General features: G+C 35.9%; 1 protein-coding gene across 1 annotated transcript; it reads right to left on the bottom strand.

The window, feature by feature from the left end:
- Positions 1 to 188: 188 nt before the first annotated feature.
- On the bottom strand, positions 189 to 4,983 carry LOC137030621 (C-type mannose receptor 2-like). The gene is made up of 4 exons (XM_067401036.1): positions 4,947 to 4,983; positions 4,498 to 4,854; positions 1,260 to 1,604; positions 189 to 602 (listed from the first exon to the last, which is right to left on the bottom strand). Exons 1-4 carry the CDS (start codon positions 4,981 to 4,983, stop codon positions 244 to 246), a joined length of 1,098 nt encoding a protein of 365 aa, XP_067257137.1. The 3' UTR covers positions 189 to 243.
- Between the last annotated feature and the right edge of the window lie 16,885 nt (positions 4,984 to 21,868).

Below are 21,868 nucleotides of genomic sequence, written 5' to 3'. Positions count from 1 at the left end.
TTCCAGAAGAGAATGACTGCAATTTCCGAATGTTTCTAAAAGCCACAGATGAAAACTCATTTTGATTTCATGGGGTCTTTAAAACATATATAGTGCACACTGGTATTTTATACTCTTAAATTAATTAAATTGTACTGATATAAGCACATTATCTGATGAAAACAGAACAAAAAGTGTTTTGCCAATTTAAAAAAAGATAGAACAAGGCAAAATGAAAGTGAAAGAACAGCACAAACGAATCCTTCACTCTTCATTTCTGCTGCAGATGAAGTTGAGTCTGTCAGTCTCAGGACGGCTGATCCAGCGCTGATCTCCTCCAGACTGAACTGCTCCAGATCTCACTGCAGAATCACAGTTCTCTGAATCATCAATCGCCCAGTTCTGATAGCACACGGTCTGTCCGCTCACCCAGAACCAGAGGCCCACAGTGCAGGAGTGACGCAAACCCAACCACACCGCCCCAGTAGACGCCCATTTAACCACATTCATCACGCCACGCTGAATCTCTTCTGAATGAACCGAGACCAGATCCGTATGATTCTGTCTGCAGTATCTCAGAGCTTCAGACCACGTCAGATTCTGTTTGATCAGAATCAGTTTTTCTGGACACAAAACAAACCACAAGCAGAAACTAGAGAGAGACTGATCAAAAACAACATGCAGAACAAACACTGTGGAGGAATTTGTCATGTCAGACATTGAACTTTAAAGGGTTAGTTCACCCCAAAATTTTAGTCTTTTACTCACATGTAAACATTGATCAGTGAACATAAGCAGAAGCTCAACCTAACATGTATAAAACACAAAGAACAATCCTCTTCTGGAAACTCAAACGAGAATGAACCTCATTGGTTACGCAGCACGTTTGAGCATGTTAGGTTGAGCTTCTGCTTATGTTCGCTGATCAATGTTTACATGTGAGTAAAAGACTAAATTAAATCTGTTCGTCATATAAAGTGATCGATTCTCTTCAGAAAATTTGGACAAACCACTCAATTTATATGGATTTGTTTTCCAATCTCATTATGGAGTTTTTGAAGTGTCAATTAAGTTACAAAAGCAGTCAATGGAAGGAAATCTGACATTCTGTCATCAAAAATATCTTCATTTATGTTCTGAAGATGAATGAACATCTTACAGGTTTGGAACAACATGAGGATGAGTAATTAATGACAGAAATTACATTTTTGGGTGAACTAACCCTTTAAGATATCTGGAGCTGATGGATGGATTGTGTGTGTTTGTGAGGATCTGCTCACCTTCATGACACACAAAAGGATTTTGATCACTGCAAGGGACGTCGTTCCACTCTTTTGGAGCTTCCCCTTTGATCACTGCACAGTTTTCATTACCTCCATCATTATTAGGTTCACCAGACCTCCAGTATCTGAATGAGGAGTTACTCTGATCTGACCACTGCCATGAGTCTCTGAACAGACCGATCCAGACATCACCAGATATGTGACTATCATTGATGAACTTCTGAAGCTGTTGATTCTCATTCTGGTTCCTCACACTGACCAGATCAGTGTGATTCTGTCTGCAGTAACTCTGAGCGTCTCTCCAATTCTTCGTCTGATTGACAAAGACGAGTCCTGTGTTCACTTTAAGAAAAACAAATATAATAAATAAAAATCTCACACAGTTTTATGGTTTGATGTGAACAGGAGCAGCAGTGGAAACATCAGAAACACGTGTCATTCAAAGACTGTTTCTACAGCTGATGATATACTGAATCTTCTCAATATCTTCAGGATTATTTTAAAGATTTAACGTGAAGTAACATTTGTAAACATCGTGATGATTTTAAAAAGTAGCATAATCATTTTGGTAATAGCGACACCTACAGGTGAACAGAATGAGTGTTAGTTTAAACCTGTCATCAGGGTGGAAAGAGTACTGAAAAAATATAATCAAGGAAAAGTAACATTACTTTCCACAAAATGTAGTGTGAGTAGAGAAAAAAAACCTAGTTGAGTAAAAGAGTATCTTATTTGAAAGTCTCATGATGAAGTGAGAACTGAGCTGTGGATTCGACCTGCTTATAATAAACACTGAACACTGTAATTAAAAATGAAGAAAACAGTGTAAATACTGTAATTCACATTATCTTTGGTTGTTTGTAAAAGAGAACGAAGAATATCATCCAACAGTTTTAATTTTGACTGACAAAATAACACAGAACGTTTATTACAGAGAAGAAAAGATGATAAAGTTATTTTCAGTGCATTCATCACCATTAAATCATAATGTATGAAAATAAATTGATTTAAAATCATTTGTAAGTCCTTAATAAACACTGATATTTTATGTTCAACAATAGATCTCTCAATGTTCAGAACAGTGCAAAGAATACAATAAATAAATAAATAAAAACTCATAGTTCATCATCACACACCAGAGGTGGTTTTAAAAAGAGAGAAATAAAGCCCATTTACTGTATCTCCAAAATGCCAGTTTTATCATTAAAGAAATGAGAATCACTAATACTTACTAATCACAGTTTTCCTCACCTAATGCACATTGCACTGGATAAGATAGTGAGCGAACACAAACTACACTGTAATTTACAGGAGTGAATCTGCTCCATTGCTCCACAAATCACTCCTGAAATTGCTGTGATTGACAGTGATAACTGCAGCAACAGACAGACAGAATAGAGCATTTGTCAGAGTAGAGCGGTGCATTAATAGAGGAAATGAAGATTAATAGACCTGCAGCAACACAGAGGAGAAGAAGAGAACAAGTCTGTGTTGGCTGAGTGCTTCAGCAGCTTTAAACATCAGTTTAAAGAGCTTTTTTTCATGTCCTTTTTAAAGCAATGTTTAAAAATCTGCCTATTTAATGTTTTTAAATAATCTACAAACATTTGAAAGTATTTAATGCATTATTTAGTGATTAGCATGAATAATTTATTATATATATTTTATAATAAATCCAAAAGCAAAACATGAAAAGAACTACATTAGGAAGCGGTAAATGAGCTAACGAGTGTCATCTGCTGCCATCTACTGGTTATAGTGTTCATTTCAGTGTGTCTTTTTCATTTTAAACGTCTTTTTCCACTAGAGGACAGAAATCATCCTCTAAACTAAAGCATATGACATTCATTTTCCATATCTCATTGAATGAAAATGAGAAACGTTGACTAGATCATCTTTAAACTGAATTTACAATAACTATAATGAATTACTATAGATTACTATAAAATCACTATAGAGGTATAATAATAATAATAATAATAATAATAAAGTGTTTAAAATAGTAGGCTACATGTGTTTAAAACATTATTTAAATCATATATTGTCTGGGGTCTGAACATCATGTGCACCAGGCGAAAGACCCAGATTGCTCAGACCTCCACGATTGAAGATAAAAGAGTTCAGATTCATTTGCTGCATTTTTCAGATATCTGAAAAGGAGGAATATTGATGATGAGAGTAATAATACATCTCTGATCTGTTTTACTCATTTGGAATAAAGTGAGTCAATTAATTCATTTACATTAATTATTATTTTTGTGGTAGTTTTGTAATCTGTCTTAAAATCTAATTGACCTACTACCTGATGAAGAGAATATCTGCAAACAGTTTATCAGTATACATAAGGATTGTGTATTGTTCTTTTTACACATTTTATTATTATTATTTTACACATAGCCTAAATTTTATTTATATATTTTTCTCACTTAAGATATGAAAATGTGCAGAGCTCCTAAAGGGACATGGTGGTGGAAAAAATTGGGATGGAAGGAAAAAATATATTTCTAATCTTTTGCGTTTTCTGACAAAACCTGTTGTGAGTTCAGACAAACACTTCCTGTTTAATTTCCCTCAGGCAGTGGTTCAGACAGCTCTGTACATTAACAATGGAGCAGTTAATAGAGTTTGATTCTGAACTGAGACTGAAATATAAAGAAATCTGTTCAGTGTTTAGTTCAAGACACGTTTGACGTCAGTGAAAGACAACGGATAAGTTCAGTGAAGTTGGCAACATATTCACAGATTTAGATTTCCTGGATCAATAACTCATGAGCTAAACTTTGTTAAAACACAATAACATCTCTTTACAATCGTAGACAATGAGCTACAACCTAATTTTCCTCAAAACGAGTCTTCCTCCGTTACGTACAAAATACATTGATCTCTATGTGCAGAAGCTGAAGGGACCGTCTGCAAAGTGTAAAACAAGTGTTACTACAAAAATAGTCAATATCTTCACTGTTACACACTGTAGTGTCACCAAATTCAGTTCACACATCACTTCTGTTTTGATGGTTATACTACAACAGTTGGTTTGGGGGAAAAAAATGGTTTTGTATGTTTTTATAATTTTTTTTCTAAAATTATGCAAATTATTTATCAAACTAAGTGAGTTTAACCAACAGGCATGTTTTTTTTTTTTTTTCTAATCAGAAGTAAATGTTCTGGAGTCGTTATATTTGGTATATGGTGCATCTATAAATTAATGGTTGTAATTTTAAATAGCTGAACTCACTGTTGTTGCAGATGAAATGACGAGTTTCACTACATGACAAATCATGCCATTGTCCATTCTTCATCACAGCACACTCCTCAGCTCTGTTATCTGGTTGTCCAGTAGACCAGTTCAGATAGAGCACAGGATCACCTGAAGACCACTGCCATTTCTCAACACCCGTCTTCTTCAGCCCAAACCAGCCATACCAACCATCAAAATTCACACTCTTCTTCAGCTCGTTCATGTCGTTCATGTTGTCAACGGTGGCCAGATCTGTGTAATTCTCTCTGCAGTATCTCTGAGCTTCAGTCCAGTTCTTCGTCTCACTTATATAGTAATACTGACGCTGAACACATTCAGATACGGAGCAGAGAGCTGTGAAAGAGAGGGTTTGATTTAATGCTTTTCATAACAGAGTCAAACCTGATGAAACTATAAACCATCAATAAAACAACAAACACACTCACCAATGAGAAGAAGAATGAAATATAGAGTTTGCTCCATTTCTGAGGAAGAAACACATTGAAAAACTCAGATAATCCCATATTCATCTTGGAGTAAAACATGATCATGTCATTTAAAAATAGCAGAAAAACAAAATTCACAATCATTCAGACAATATTAACATCTCAAAGTCTAGTTGTGTTTGAAGAATGAACATGTGAGTTGTTCTTACTTTAGAGGTCGTGTGTTTCTGTCCTGAGTCTGATGTTTCTGTCTGCAGCTTTAAACAGTGTGATCATTATATCTGCTCTCATCCCTCTTTCATCACCTCATTTCACATCATTTGTTTATTTCTCAAACCCCCATATCATATTCACTTCCTCTATATTTGAGTGTTTGTCCACCTCTGTCCCTTTATTTGCATGTTGACGTCTGTGTCAGTCAGTATTAGTCTATATTAATATGAACCTCAATCAAAAAAATATAACAATTTATATTTTAACATTCACAGATAATGCATGTTTTTTTCTAATCAGAAGTAAATGTTCTGGAGTCGTTATATTTGGTATATGGTGCATCTATAAATTAATAGTTGTAATTTTAAATAGCTGAACTCACTGTTGTTGCAAATGAAATGATGAGTTTCTCTACATGACAAATCATGCCATTGTTCATTCTTCATCACAGCACACTCATCTCCATCATCTGGTCCAGATCTCCAGTTCTGATGCAGGATCACCTGAAGACAAATTTATATTTTAACATTCACAAACAAACAGCTGCTTTAATGATATTGCTGGACTGCATAACTCGTATTTCATCTCTCTCATCTTCATGTATGGGACTGTCCACACACACTTACGCTTGACTTCTTTTTTTTTTTTTTTTAGAATGAGTCATTGAGAAAATTCTTATTTTGTTTAATTTCATCCATAATTCAAATGGACGATCTACCAGTGTCAGCGTTTCACAAAATCCTAGGATATATTGCATGATTCCCTCTAGACATACAATGAGATTCCTGAGTAATCATATTATATCCAAAATAAATGTAGATAAAAATCCACCATACTAAAAGAAAGCAATCGTAATGCACAGACTGAACAATATGAATCAATGAAAACTATAAAACAGTACTATAAGCCTACAACGTGTCCTAACCAAACATGATCCGACATGAGAAAATGTATCTTTTCCATGTTTTTTAAATGGTGATTCGCAATGATTCTATTTTACAAACAGTTTCTATTTCTGCGGCGTTGCAGCTGAAACAACATACAGAATATGACAGTAATCATCTCAGGTGCAGATTATGTGCTTTATTTAATATTAAAATTATTTAGAGTTTGAGTATCATTTTTTGTAACCTTTATAGACAGCCTACTGAAAGCAACATGGATAAGCTAATTCACCTCAGATCTTAAAAATAAAGGACAACAATGTTCAAACTGTTGACGCTGATCAAGGTGAACAAACCAGTGTAAAAAAAAATAAATAAAAAAATGTTTCAGTCACTCAGTATTTTTAATCATGTTAAAATGGTGTAAGATTTATCAATTTGATAATGTACTTATCCATTTAAGCCCTGGATATACTATGCACACAGTCGATCGAACAGCCTTGCAAAGTAACTTCTTTCGACTCGTACGCATACACAGACAATCGACACATACGCAGTTTTGAGCAATCTCACACCACGAGTTACAACCCATGTAAACATCTTTTTATTCTTTCATGCTAGAGTTGTACAAATGAGGGTAATTTCTAACCTCTTCACACAATCTCTCGTCTATATAGGCCTCCATTGATTGGGAAGAGTTAAATAAACATATTGACACACACAATTGAGGATTTTTTTTGTTGAATTGGGTCAAAACCCCAGATCATTGGGGACGGCTTAAAATCTTCAGGTGTCTGTTCAGCCTTAAGGCCTGATATACTTCAAGCGAAGCTCTTTTTCGTTTAGGATAATGAAGTTCGAAATGTGTGAGCAGCGATATACTGTAATCGAACATCTGACGGCGCCCACACTGCTGAGAGCGACGGTTAGATGAATATGTAAAAATGTTGTGCGCTTTCCTCTCAGTAACAAAAACAATAAAATTGTGAAACTAGCAAGGATTTTTTAATAAAACATAAGAAAAGCATATGATTATGGCAACATGGATATATGTGTTTGCACAAGCTCTGTAATTCAGCACTCCAGTAAAGTCACATTGTGTTTATATTATAACACTTTATAAAATAGTGTTCATGTCTTCACTCCTGGACTCGAGAGGAAAAATGAACTGCAAATGATTTTCTGAGTGAAAGAAGGCGGAGCCTCAGCATATACTTGGTACACTTACATAACGGGCACGGACCAATGGTAGTGCGAAGGTGTTTACCAGCTGAAACTGTTGGCAAGCTGTTTTGAACTTCCAAAACGAACTTTAAACAAAGTTTAAAACTACAGCATTATTAAGATACAAACAGACATCAAGAACAATGATAATGATTGAACATCACAAAACAGGCTACAAAAAATTTATTCATGCTGCAATGCATGCTGGGACTTTTGTACTATGGTGGCACCCAGCATGCATTGCAGCATTAAACTTTTTGTTGATTGTCACCATTGTTAAGATTCATACACTGATTCGTGATGTCTGTGTTCATCACTAATGTTAAATTATCACTTAATGATTTAATTAACTGTAACTGCTTCAGTGTTAGTTTTTAACACTCTGTAGAGTGGATCCCAGGAGACACAGAGCAGTGTTATTTAACACCAGGGATTTTTCCATGATAAGGAAATACAACATACACACAGACTCTCCATTGTCTAGCACATTCAAATGAACATTTCCATGGTAAACACAGAGGACAATATGTGGACAAACATGTAAACGAGGAAGAAAATAATGTAAAGTAATAAACAAATGATGCACAGCAAAACCCCCAGTGTTAAAAATAATGTTCATGTGTGTCCACACCAATGTTCCCTCTATTTTTTTCTCGCTGAGCAAATCTTTTCTCTATGGAGCGCACAATTTGGCCACCTGAGCAAAAATATACTTTATATCAGACCTGTGAAACACACAAAGTGGTCTCATCATGCAATTGTAACTTTGAACTTTAATGTGCCATTTCTATTTTCTTTGACCCTTGATGTAATTTAGTGATAAATCATATTTTTGAAAACAAGCAGTTCAGTCACTAAATTAAGCACATTTCAGGTTACTTTTCACATTGCTGTTTTAACTGTAGCAGTCTTTACCAAGAAATTTTATTAAAAAATAATTTCTGTCTGTTCAGTTCAATTCTTTATAATAATATAATATAAGCAGTTACAATGATGGTTTGGCACAACCATAATGTGTTTTTGTACAGTCAAACATTAGCAACAGACAGTGTTAAACCATCAAAATTAAATGTTTATTGCTTATGAATTTCCCAGATTTTCTATATCAGGAGGTTTCAAAATATTTAGCGGCAAGGATCCCTAAACAATCCTCGTATGAGATCAATTCTTTATTGGGCTTACATTATAATATAATATAATATAATATAATATAATATAATATAATATAATATAATATAATATAATATAATATAATATAATATAATATAATATAATATAATCTTGAAGCATTTAAACTGATATACAGTATTATATCAGTTTAAATGCTTCATTTTTTTTTAATATATTACAAAATTAAAACAAACTGAAGCATTTAAATAGATCTCATAGCTAAATATTTAAGAAAAGTGAACATGTTAACTCTTTTATAGTCATCTAAACATCCCTGAAACCCACAGCACCACACACAATAATCTATTAAAACTGAGGTATATAACTGATGTATTTTGAGATTGTGGTGGGTGTGTGATTGTAAATGTCTCAGAGTTTTGTTAGCATTCTGTGCCCATCATCCGTTATTTCCGCCACTTTTAATTAAAATATGACGTTTTATTTCGCATTTCTTTTCGTTTCACATTGCCTCTCATATTGAGGTATTTAGTCCGCAAACATGACAGTATTCTTACCGCGCCCGGCGCTCAATCATTCTCTCTATGAAACCTATAATTCACCGGTTCTTACTCTATAGCGATAATAACTCTATAGTGGTTGACCAGAGCACTGCAATTAGCCTTTCGCCGAGCCCCGTCCCCTTTAGTTACTGTTGCTTTGTCCGACAAGCCGTGGCGCTGTCACGCCACACGCAGTGAAAAATACATTGCGGAATAAAGAGGATACTGACCACACATCGACAGACAAGACAGAGCAGGTTACTTATGATATTAAACAAAGTCTCAGCTTTCAAACCGTGTAGTTATTAAAGAAATTCAAACAATAAATACCGTTTTGTTGCTCTTTAATGTGTCGTGACTCATGACAGATTGCTGTAGATCCTCAGCTCAACCGCTCGTAAAAAACGATCATCTCTTCCTATTATTCCATGAACATGAGAATGAATGTTGTTTAAAACACGGAAAAACGTCAATACAAACCATTTTTCAAGTTTAACTCCACCGAGGTTAATCTTTTAACTACTGGCTGCTTTGTCGGACAAAATGGCGGATGCAGCGTTCTGATTGGTTAGATCGCTTGTCAATCAAACTCCCGGCGAAAGGTCAATTATTTCTCATTTAAACTACAATAAATTGTTTAAACAACTGACAATTGACATTTAAACAACTACATTTAAACAACTACAATTGTTATGACAACGGGCGGTGCACATGCATGCGCCGAACGCGTCTTTCCCAGACTGAACGGAACACGGGAAATGAAGTATACCCGGGCCTTAACCGCTCTAAATTGTAATGGACTGGAGCTCACGTTCACATCGGGAACACGGGAGCACTTCGATGCGACCGCAAAAGGCACTTTCACTTTCACGATCAAAGTGCACGCCACTGATAAGCATTGTAAATTAAGTATTACAGTAGGCTATACACATACCAATTAAACGCACAGATCTCATCTCGTGCGTCCTCCACTGGATGAGGCAGTATCACTTTCTTTTCTATTTCAGATATCTCTTTTATAGATGCCATCAATGCTTTTGCCTTTCAAGATGTAATTACCGAAATCAAAACAGTCCATAAACTATAAATCCTCACAAAAACTTCAGTCAAGCCAGCGACAAAACAGTTGATTATTTACGAACGGATCGCTTACAGAAACGTGAAAAGGGTCTCATTTGGAAGAAAATATCCTAAGCTAAAAGATGATTTAGTGTGACTAATTGAAGCAGCCCTTTTCAAAACTGCGGGGGTCCTGAAACATATTTTTTTATTATTATTATTTCAAAGTTTTACAATAAATAGGATTCATTCAAAGAATCATCTGTTCAATTTTATAAAACAAACAAACAAAACAAAAAATATGAGAGGAAATAAAGAGGAATATAGATATTATGTCATTTCTAATGGAGATGAATATTAGCCTAATAATAATAATGAGAAAAGTATTGTTGGTAATTCTCATTCGGAAATGGCCCGTACACACACAAGTTTTCATTTATGCATTTAGCAGACTCTTTTATCCAAAACCATCAAGACTGCAGTCATGCCAACCAGCATACAGTAAAACCCCTGGTGTTCATCTGGCAGTGGTGTCTAATTTTACTGTGGTACTGTATTGTGTGACACTCCTGTCATTTGGAAACCACCAGTAGGGTGTTAAAGTAACACTGAAGCAGTGTTAGAGTTCATTACAGTATCGTTCCGAATATAAGACAATGTTTTTTTTTCTTGGAAATACATCTGAAAAACAGGCTCTTATATTCGGGGTTTAGACTTTTATATGACAATAAAAACCTGCAACAATAGGTGGCGCCAAAACATCTGTAAAACGAGTGTGCCAAGGAGGAATACAGTGTGTCAGAGTGTAATGCTAGAAGATCACAAGCACCAAAAGACATTCTTAAAAACCCTAACAGTCAAAGACAAGCAAACTGTCTAAGAGCCGAACACGAATGCCATGTTCTCACTGACGGGACAAAACTTCCCCTTACGTGATTTTAAAATGTAAGATGGTGTCCAAATTTCAAGACTACAGTAAGATTTCACTTCTGTTAATGAAATGTTGGTAGGCTTCATGTTTTTCACAATGAGATGGATAGACTAATTGTTATATAATTCAGTTAGAGGCTACAGGTTATTTTTATGGTATGCCAAAAAGGGTTTATTTTTAAATGTGATTATTGGTACATTTTACCAGTATTTACCACATTTTCAAACAAATAAATAAATATGAAAAAAAAATAAAAAATGCAATATGAAAATTATTTTCAGATAAAAACATTCTTTATAAAATATAACATTTGGTTTATTGAAAATGTTTGGTCTTCGTAACAGTGTATCATTGATATTAATACATTCACCAATAATACATTCTTGCCACAGATCAGCAGTGTTCGGCAAGTTTCTTCCAAAATGTAATACATTCATTATTACTTGTTACTGTCATTTTAAAGTAATTAGTTATACGTTACTTTTGTGTTTTTTGTGTTACTTTTGAGTTACTTTCACCAAAATAACCACAGATGTATGATAGGCAAATGCTAAAATGTAGTTTATTGCTGCTCATGATACATCCAGTGGAGGATGATGTGGTATAACACAAAATTATACAATTATATTTAGATACCAGCATATGCCCACATTAATATTACATGGTAGTTTAAGAATGTTTCAGTCAAAAGGCATACTAGAAACGTCCATGTTTTGAGGCAATTTGGAGCAAAACTCTGCAGGATGGTGGCCCTCCAGTAAACAGCTTTTAGCTATTATCTACAATTTAATAAGCCATATATTATTTTTGTGGAGTGATGTAATTATATTTCTGTGCCATTCTATTAAGTTCACTGAACAACAAGCTAGTGATTAGGTGTAATTACTGCTGGTTTTCAGTTATAAATTGCTAAAATAATATAATAAATACAATTTGACCTCCTATTCTAAATTAAAAAGTATATCCTCATTAATTATGGCACTTATTGAGTGATATTTAAATGTATTGACCAGAATAAGCTGATAATTACATTTAATTAATTCGCTGTAATCCACATCTTTAGAATCCATACGACTGCATACAGATTGAATTCTTTATCCAGCGATCTTCATCTCCAGATGGCTATGGCTATCACAGGAAAAACTTGTACCCATTCCAGAAGCCAAGAATCCGGAAGTGTGAAAATGGTTAAATTCTGCTCTGTACCAACTATCTGATACACAACTATTATATAATCACCAGAGAGGACTGCGACTGCAACACATCGTCATTCACACTACTATTGGTAGCGCTTTTGACATTATTGACATTATTTTTGACCACTTTATTGGGATTACACTTTTCTGTCTGTTATGTTTTTTTTTTTATAACTCAACATATTTTTAAGAAATGGTTATGGGTAGGTCTTAAATATTTCTGTCCATTATGTTGTAATCTCTATAAAATGGTTATGTTTGGGTTTAGGGATAAAAAATGGATACAGATATCTTTATGATATTAAATATTTGTATGTATTTTGAGTTTTTTTTTCTGTGAAAGTGTAATATGTTTACGTTTGCCAGTGTGTCCATGTTGTATCTTTTTACCATTTATCCAAATGTAAATGTATGTTTTGTGTCTGTAAAAGTTACGTATTAATACTTATATAACAATGAGACCACTCAATAATTGGCATACAGTGGGTACGGAAAGTATTCAGACCCCCTTAAAATTTTCACTCTTTGTTATATTGCAGCCATTTGCTAAAATCATGTAAGTTATTTTTTTTCCTCATTAATGTACACACAGCACCCCATATTGACAGAAAAACACAGAATTGTTGACATTTTTGCAGATTTATTAAAAAAGAAAAACTGAAATATCACATGGTCCTAAGTATTCATACCCTTTGCTGTGACACTCATATATTTAACTCAGGTGCTGTCCATTTCTTCTGATCATCCTTGAGATGGTTCTACACCTTCATTTGAGTCCAGCTGTGTTTGATTATACTGATTGGACTTGATTAGGAAAGCCACACACCTGTCTATATAAGACCTTACAGCTCACAGTGCATGTCAGAGCAAATGAGAATCATGAGGTCAAAGGAACTGCCTGAAGAGCTCAGAGACAGAATTGTGGCAAAGCACAGATCTGACCAAGGTTACAAAAACATTTCTGCTGCACTTAAGGTTCCTAAGAGCACAGTGGCCTCCATAATCCTTAAATGGAAGACGTTTGGGATGACCAGAACCCTTCCTAGAGCTGAGCTATCGGGGGAGAAGAGCCTTGGTGAGAGAGGTAAAGAAGAACCCAAAGATCACTGTGGCTGAGCTCCAGAGATGCAGTCGGGAGATGGGAGAAAGTTGTAGAAAGGTGTTTTTCAGCTGCAGGGACAGGACGACTGGTTGCAATCGAGGGAAAGATGAATGCGGCCAAGTACAGGGATATCCTGGACGAAAACTTTCTCCAGAGTGCTCAGGACCTCAGACTGGGCCGAACAACTTAATTACACTTAACTTGCATGGGACTAATATATCCAATTTAGTTTTAAAACATTTGCGTAACACAAATAAAAGATAAACAATGCGAAAATCTTCCCAAAATGAAGTTAAAACAAATTTACTTGAACTTATTTGCTCCTTCTCCATTTTTCCCACTATCTTCTGCCCCGAACAGACTGAAACCGAAACCACTCAAGTGAAGTTAATGTGAGGCCCTCTGCTGGGTGTTCTTCTAAATTCTGAAATTAGAACTTCAAAGTGCACTGAGTAAAGTTTTCTTGTCTCTACTACAGTTGCCAAGTCCGCTTATTATTTGGGCTTGTTTTTTTCATGAAGTTATGCTACTTATAGTTTGCGGGTTGTTTTTTAGGCTTATCTCCAGAACACATTTGTGTATCTGGGCTTGTTCATGAGTTCACACTCGCATATAATTAAATAGAGTAAAGGTTCGGTGTATTCGGTTCTGTCCTTGGGGCTTTGAACTCTGAATTTGACTCAAACCCATGCGGGCGCGCTTTAGCCTCAGATTATAATTCTAAATTTTTTAGATCTCATTGGATTTACTTTATTTTCCTCATTTGTTTGTAATAAATTTGCAATAAACGTTAATAAACTGTATAGATTATATACAATTATTTTATTATTGAATTATTCATTCATAAAATTATATCATTAATTATTAGGCACACACGCACACACACACACACATTCACATACACTCTCTCTCTCTCTTACACACTCATACACAAACACACACCTAGTGATATTTTAAAAGAAGAGTGGGAAAGGTTAAACATGGTTGCTTGCGTTGTGACAAAAGCTTATTAAAGAGGGATTTGGCAGAGCTGTAACAACTCTTATTCTGTCTGACAGATTTAAGTAGTGATGGCCGATTTCGAAACACATGCTTCATGAAGCTCCGAAGCTTCGTGAATCATTTGTTTTGAATCAGTGATTCGGAGTGTGTATCAAACTGCCAAAGTCACGTGATTTTAGTAAACGAGGCGTCCTCGCTGTTTCGAACATTTCAAAACAGTTTGGAATTTCAGTGGTTCACCGGTAGAGGGCGATGATAAAGTTAACCCATGAATCATGCAGATTCAGTGAGAAGCATTGAACAAGTGTCTATGGGTTTTTACCTGATCTCAGTTTTATAAATTTGTAGAGGTTTTAATTAGACATTAGAATAATTAAACTGAATAATGGTAGTTATTAATCTCTTACTGGCCTGTTTAGCTTGAGCCATGGAACAGAGAAACAAGCCTTGAAAATTGGTAAAAGAACAGATATACAGTCATATATGTAGATATGTAGCCTAATCTTATTAGAGATTATTTGTAAAAGGTGTTTTTACTGCATGTTTAGTTTGAGTTTTGTTGCATTTACACTCTTTTGACCACTAGGGGTCACCATGGAGTCAAGTGTCAGATTGTTTCGAAGCCTCGAATCATCACGGCACATTTGATTCAACTGCTTCAGTGTTTCACGGAGACTCGCTGGAGACTCGCTCTGCCCATCACTAGATTTAAGGGCATACTGAAGACAACGCAGTTTGACCAATCAGATGGAAGGGGCGTTTCAACGCCGCCCACATGTGCGAACTGAATATCGAAGCCATAGACCGATTTGCAAACCACAAATGAAAAATGACAAAAAGAGCCAAAATCTAATTTTCTGTTCAATATACCGAACGAAAAAGCTAACAGATGAGCCATCTTTTCATTTCTTGTTATTGCATTAATGAACATCATTCATTCATCACCTGATGTTAATGAGTAAAATCACTGAAGGAAAGAGGAACAAACATTTGAAGTCATCCTTGTGGATCCTCCTGGCTGCTTTAAAACAGTGTTTAGAAAACTCATTTACTGTGTCAGAAGAATATGAGACAGAATAACATCCAGTGATGATGACTGTTAATTCATCAGAAATTAACCTGATTCATTGATCACATCAAAAGTCTAATCACTGATCAGAAGTGAGTTTTGTTATTAATTAGTTTAAATATTGTGTTACTGACAATGTGATACTATTGTGAAAATCAGACCGTCTGAAAAATGAAAAAATGTTTCACTAATATCAAGAAAACCTTAAACAGAGCTGACTGCCTATATAAAGGCCCCGGTATACTTCAAAAGAAATCGAAGAAAGAACTGATGTGACGTCATTTTGAACAAAATCAGGCAAAACGAAGTTCGTTTTGTGTTCTTTTTGGAAGTTCGAAACGGCTTGCCAAAGCGAACTTTCAGGAAAAGTTTGTTCCAGCACCAAAACACCTTCTTACTACCATTGGTCAGTTACAATAACGTAACAGGAGTGTGGGCGGCTTCAGATGTTTGTTTACAGTATATCGCTGGTCACGCATTTCGAACTTCGTTTTACCCCTAAACGAAGAACGAAAAAGAAGTTTGTTTGAAGTATACCGGAGCCTTAAGTCGGCACCGAATGCATTTCATCAAAATCTTTCGACTGAGAAGTGGCAGTGTCGACTCGCATGCAGCTGTATAGATGATAAATACAATGCTTGTTCCTGTTATCTCAGGGAACCAAGGTTAAGCATAATCAGGGCTATAGCATCAACTATCCAGCGGGATAATCTCTGCTTCGTAACTGCAAAATCACACAAAGAGCTGCTCTGATTGACGATACTGGCTAAAGCACTCCACAGAAGTTCTGAGGGCCTGAACCGGGCAAAGTAAGTTAGTTCCCTGCTCATCATCCGAGTGACTTTGCGATTAACTTGCGCTCTAATCAGAGTAGAGTTTACTTTAGGCACGTGTCCATGCCTGGGTTTGAGGACGACTTTACAATCGTTAGGCACAAACTCCATACAGGAAGAGTTCACTGAGAGCACCTGAACATACTCATAGGGAGCTGCAAATGCTCCTGCCGAGAGACCACAGATGTTGTGATCCTTGGGATCCTTGACACCCTGAGGCGCAAACGTCTCTGACATCTTGGTATTGACGAGGCGCAGCTGGTAGGTCCAATCATGTAGATTAGGACAGGGAGAAGCACAGAAAATAGGACACAACATGCAACAAAAACTACAGCTCCCAGAAGGCCTTTGGGTCCATTGGCAGCACAGTACAATAATAAATTACATCATAAAACACAAATGCATACGTCCTGGCATGTAACAGAACCACACTCCTGAAGCAGAAAGGCCTGGAAGTAAATTGAAGCGAGTTTAACAGAAAAGGTACTGGTAACTTTCTGCCATGACATAATATTTTTTCTTACATTGTATTTCACAGTCCTACTTTAAGCAGCCTAAACATTAATTGGTCTGCTGTTTGTTTCCTTTTAAAGACCTCTATTGAATCTTGAAGACCAACAAACACTCTGCATCTCCCTCACTATCACAGAAATCATCTGCTGAATCTGTTAATCTGTCATTAATTTTACTCAGATGTTGATTGTGTTTTGGAAATCACTGCTGATCATCTGATGAAGGTTTTTGACCATATCAGTGATGACACATGCTGTTTAGAGTCGACCGATTGATCGGTTTAGCCGGTTAGTTGTGGTCAATAGTGTGAATTACACTGCACTGTTGTGATTTTGTTCTTTATGTATTTAAAGTTGTGAAGCAGTATTATATCTTTCAATATGAACCTTTGAATATTTTCTGTTGTTTTTTATTCTGTTTATGATCTAATATAGCTTATTTATTTATTATTATTAAACAAACTGCACAATCAGTTGTCTACAGAAATACTTTTGAACTGCTAATAATTTATCATTTGAGTCACCATCATCAGACACAATTACACACTAGACTCTTCAGCTCTGTATTCTGCACACACTTGTACATCTAACTAACGTTTGAATGTTTATAAACATTCTATAATGCTTATACTTTGTATAATGGAGTATGATGTTTAATCTACATTAAGAAAACAAAGTATATGTGCTTCTGTGAATGAATTCTGTTCACTTTCAAGTTGTCATGTGTTTCCTGCAGACATACATGAATTATAAGTGTCACATGACTATCTTTTTAACCCCTTCCTAAATACCAGGAATAACTGCTTATCATCCGTGCTCCAGTTCTGATGCTCACGTGTTCACTGTTGGCTCTTTCAGCGGTGGACAGGAGTCAGCATGGACACCCTGACTGATCTGTGGCTATGCAGCTCCATATGTAACTCCATGTGTATTCCGTTCTATCAGAACCAGCTTTAACTTCTGGAGCAATTTGAGCTACAGGAGCTCGTCTGTTGGACTTGAATTAATTACATTTGTGATCTGACTTGTGACAAAGAGGTTTTGGATGGTTTTGTTGTGTGTGCAGTGCTCATAACAGACACTAGATGGCACACACATAAAGCATGAACAGTTATTTGGTGTCTTGTCAAGCAGCATTACACATGTCAGTGTTACACATGTTGAAGGAATAGCTCTTGGTTTCTTACAAACAAAAAGGGAATAACATCTACAAATGTATAAAACTGATCAGAGATCAGGTAAAACCATAGACTCTTGTTAATTAGTTCTCAGTGAATCTGCATGATTCATAAGTTCACTTTATCATCGCCCTCTACCGGTGAACCATTGAAATTAACTGTTTTGAAACGTTTTGAAACAGCGATGACATAATGAAGCCTCGTTTACTAAAATCACGTGACTTTGGCAGTTTGATACACGCTTCGAATCATTGATTTGAAACAAAAGATTCATGAAGCCTCTGAGCTTCATGAAGCAGTATATGAACCATCACTAGTGGTGTCTGCTTTTATTTTAGGAGAAACATCTGAGACAGTGTTGATACTACAATGAGAGATATTTGAGAATCACAACTAAGTCTCATGAGCTTAGAAGGAGCAACCTCTGAGCAATAAAATATTCCTGTAATGGAGTCTTGAGACTGCAGAAAGACAATAAAAACACCGGGGATTTTTCCATGATAAGGAAATACAACATACACACAGACTCTCCATTGTCTAGCACATTCAAATGAACATTTCCATGGTAAACACAGAGGACAATATGTGGACAAACATGTAAACGAGGAAGAAAATAATGTAAAGTAATAAACAAATGATGCACAGCAAAATCCCCAGTGTTAAAAATAATGTTCATGTGTGTCCACACCAATGTTCCCTCTATTTTTTTCTCACTGAGCAAAGCTTTTCTCTATTGAGGCACAATTTGGTGACCTGAGCAAAAATATTCTTTATATCAGACCTGTGAAACACACACACAAAGTGGTCTCATCATGCAATTGTAACTTTGAACTTTAATGTGCCATTTCTATTTTCTTTGACCCTTGATGTAATTTAGTGATAAATCATATTTTTGAAAACAAGCAGTTCAGTCACTAAATTAAGCACATTTTAGGTCACTTGAGTTTTTTTTTTTTTCACATTGCTGTTTTAACTGTAGCAGTCTTTACCAAGAAATTTTATTAAAAAATAATTTCTGTCTGTTCAGTTCAATTCTTTATAATAATATAATATGAGCAGTTGGAAATGTAGTTTATTGCTGATGTAGTTTGTAGTTTATTGCTGCTCATGATACATCCAGTGGAGGATGATGTGGTACAGCACAAAATTATACAATTATATTTAGATACCAGTATATCTGCCCACATTAACCTTAAATGGTAGTTTAAGAATTTTTCAGTCAAAAATTAAACTCAACAGCAATGTTTAAACAGCAAACGAGCAACAGCACAGTGAACAAAAAGCTGGAGACACAGAGGAGATTTAAAGAGGGTGGCGTAACGTGATTAGCATGAACCGGGGCGTCAGCTTCCTTAGTGAAGAATGACAGGCTGTGGATCCACTGAAATCTGAAACAAATACACACAACCCGTACACACACACACTCATTCCATACAGCTTATGTAACAACTATACATGAAAAAAATAGAGAGGTGCAGGTTTATTTCAGCATTTAATGGTGATTCTCGTCCTTCACTGCCACTTCTAAGTTATCATCTCATAAACTCTGCAGATCTTCTCTTGTTTACTGAATGCAGGAAACATGAAGAGCTGCTGGGTTTATATGATGATATCAAAAAAAAAATAAAGGAAACAGTTTAGAAATTTGCTTATGGACATAAAAATTAATGTCTACTCTAATATTACAACAAGTGAAGGAGAGTCAGCGAGTAGGGAAATAAAGGTGAATTCACTTTTTTCAGAAAGGTCAGAGGTCACCTCACCTGCTATTGAGCATCATCTGGTGGACAGATACAAGCAGTACAGAAACATCCTCATAAGACTGGGAAATAATACTGACGCGATATTGACAGCAGCATTATGTTTAGCTCAAATACAAACCCAATTCCAAAAAAGTTGGGACACTGTACAAATTGTGAATAAAAACAGAATGCAATGATGTGGAAGTTTCAAATTTCAATATTTTATTCAGAATACAACATAGATGACATATCAAATGTTTAAACTGAGAAAATGTATCATTTTAAGGGAAAAATAAGTTGATTTTAAATTTCATGGCATCAACACATCTCAAAAAAGTTGGGACAAGGCCATGTTTACCACTGTGTGGCATCCCCTCTTCTTTTTATAACAGTCTGCAAACGTCTGGGCACTGAGGAGACAAGTTGCTCAAGTTTAGGAATAGGAATGTTGTCCCATTCTTGTCTAATACAGGCTTCTAGATGCTCAACTGTCTTAGGTCTTCTTTGTCGCATCTTCCTCTTTATGATGTGCCAAATGTTTTCTATGGGTGAAAGATCTGGGGCCTGATGTATAAACGTTGCGTACGCACAAAATGGGCATAGAAATATGCGTACGCATTTTTCCATTTATAAAAAATAAACTTGGCGTAAATAAGTGCGCACCGTAAGGATGCTCTTGACCGTGCGTACGCACTCTTTTAGAAGAGTATGTGTTTTGGCGACACCAACTGGCCCAAATAGCAATAACTATTTAAAAAGAAACTTCTAAATTATCCTATTACATCACCCAATAAATCAAATTGCATCGACCTGAATTATCATTATCAGCATTCTTAACCAGGTGCAAATACTTTGAATTTACTTTTTTTTTTTTTTAATGAATGGGCTATAAAAAGGTATGTGCGTATATAACATATCATCATAATGGATGCTCTAGTGCTGTTAGAAGACCTTGCTAATGACGCTCTATGGAGGGAGCGTGTTTTCAGAGACCGTGAAGATTTCCTTGCTCATGATGATGATTGGCTCATGAGCCGATTTTGATTCCCAAGAGCCATCCTTTTGGAATTGTGTTCTGAATTATGGCCAGTATTGGAAAGACCCTCGCGGAGAAACCACGCGCTGTGTGTTCCTGTACAATTATTGACCACATTAGGCCACTTTGCCACTGGTACTTTCCACCGAGAGTTGGCAGACCGATCGGGTATGTCTCAGTCATGCCATATGTATGGGATGCCATAGTGGGGATGGCACCCCGATACATCCGTTTTCCTTACACGCAAGCTGAACAGGCCAACATCAAAATGCAATTTGCAGCAATCGCCGGTTTTCCCAATGTAATCGGTGCTATTGACTGCACTCATGTTACAATAAAGGCACCATCTGAGAATGAATTTGCTTTTGTTAACCGAAAACATTTTCATTCTTTGAACGTGCAGATCATATGTGATGCGCATATGTCTCTGACAAATGTAGTTGCGAGATGGCCTGATTCCTACATTTTGTCCAACAGCAGTGTAGGGAACAGACTGCAAACAGGAGCTGTGCGTGATGGATGGCTTCTTGGTAAGTCGGCAGGAATGCGCATGTAATTGTAATTGAGTAATGATGCAAATGTGTTTAAAGCATACCTTTTAAAATGTTTTTTTCTTTTAGGTATAATTATAATCTCCAATGATAAACAAACCCACACTTATTTTAATATTTTTTTAAAGCAAAATTTCACATTAATCAATGCAAATTTTCAGGAAACAAAACATGTTTTATAGCATTTAAAAATTAAGTGAAATGTTATATTGAATCAATATTGCCCTGGAAAAAACAAAAAGCTATCTGTAGGCTATTTTACAAGCATGTACTTTCTTTAAAGTATTCTTATAATTTTGTTTATAATTGTTACCTCTGTCTAGTACTTGAAATGTTATATTAATTGTCCCATTGTATTTACATTCATTGTTTTGTTATATTTTCTTAAAAAAAAAATTGTAAATGTTTTACCTCTTGGCTGCTAACTCCACTAACTAGACCCCAAACCGAACAAGAACAGCATTGCCGGACGCGTTCAGTGGTCGAATGCACTATTGGTCTGCTAAAAGGACGCTGGAGGTTTTGACACCTGTCAAAACTTCTCCAGGGCCCCAAAAATCCTCAGACCCCTGAGGATTAAATAATGTGCCTTATTTGAGAGTTGGCAATTGAGTCCATAGAAATCAGATCAGCTCATATGGGTGAGGGTGAAATTTGCAAATCAGCTGATAGTGGAGCTTGACTATGAGGCCTGCCTGAATGCTTGATTTTAGTCAGGAC

This window comes from Chanodichthys erythropterus, chromosome 11 (genome assembly GCF_024489055.1).
Source record: "Chanodichthys erythropterus isolate Z2021 chromosome 11, ASM2448905v1, whole genome shotgun sequence".
Classification (NCBI taxonomy): domain Eukaryota; kingdom Metazoa; phylum Chordata; class Actinopteri; order Cypriniformes; family Xenocyprididae; genus Chanodichthys; species Chanodichthys erythropterus.
Note: the sequence above shows the minus strand (reverse complement) of the source record. Positions and strands in the feature narration are given on the sequence as shown.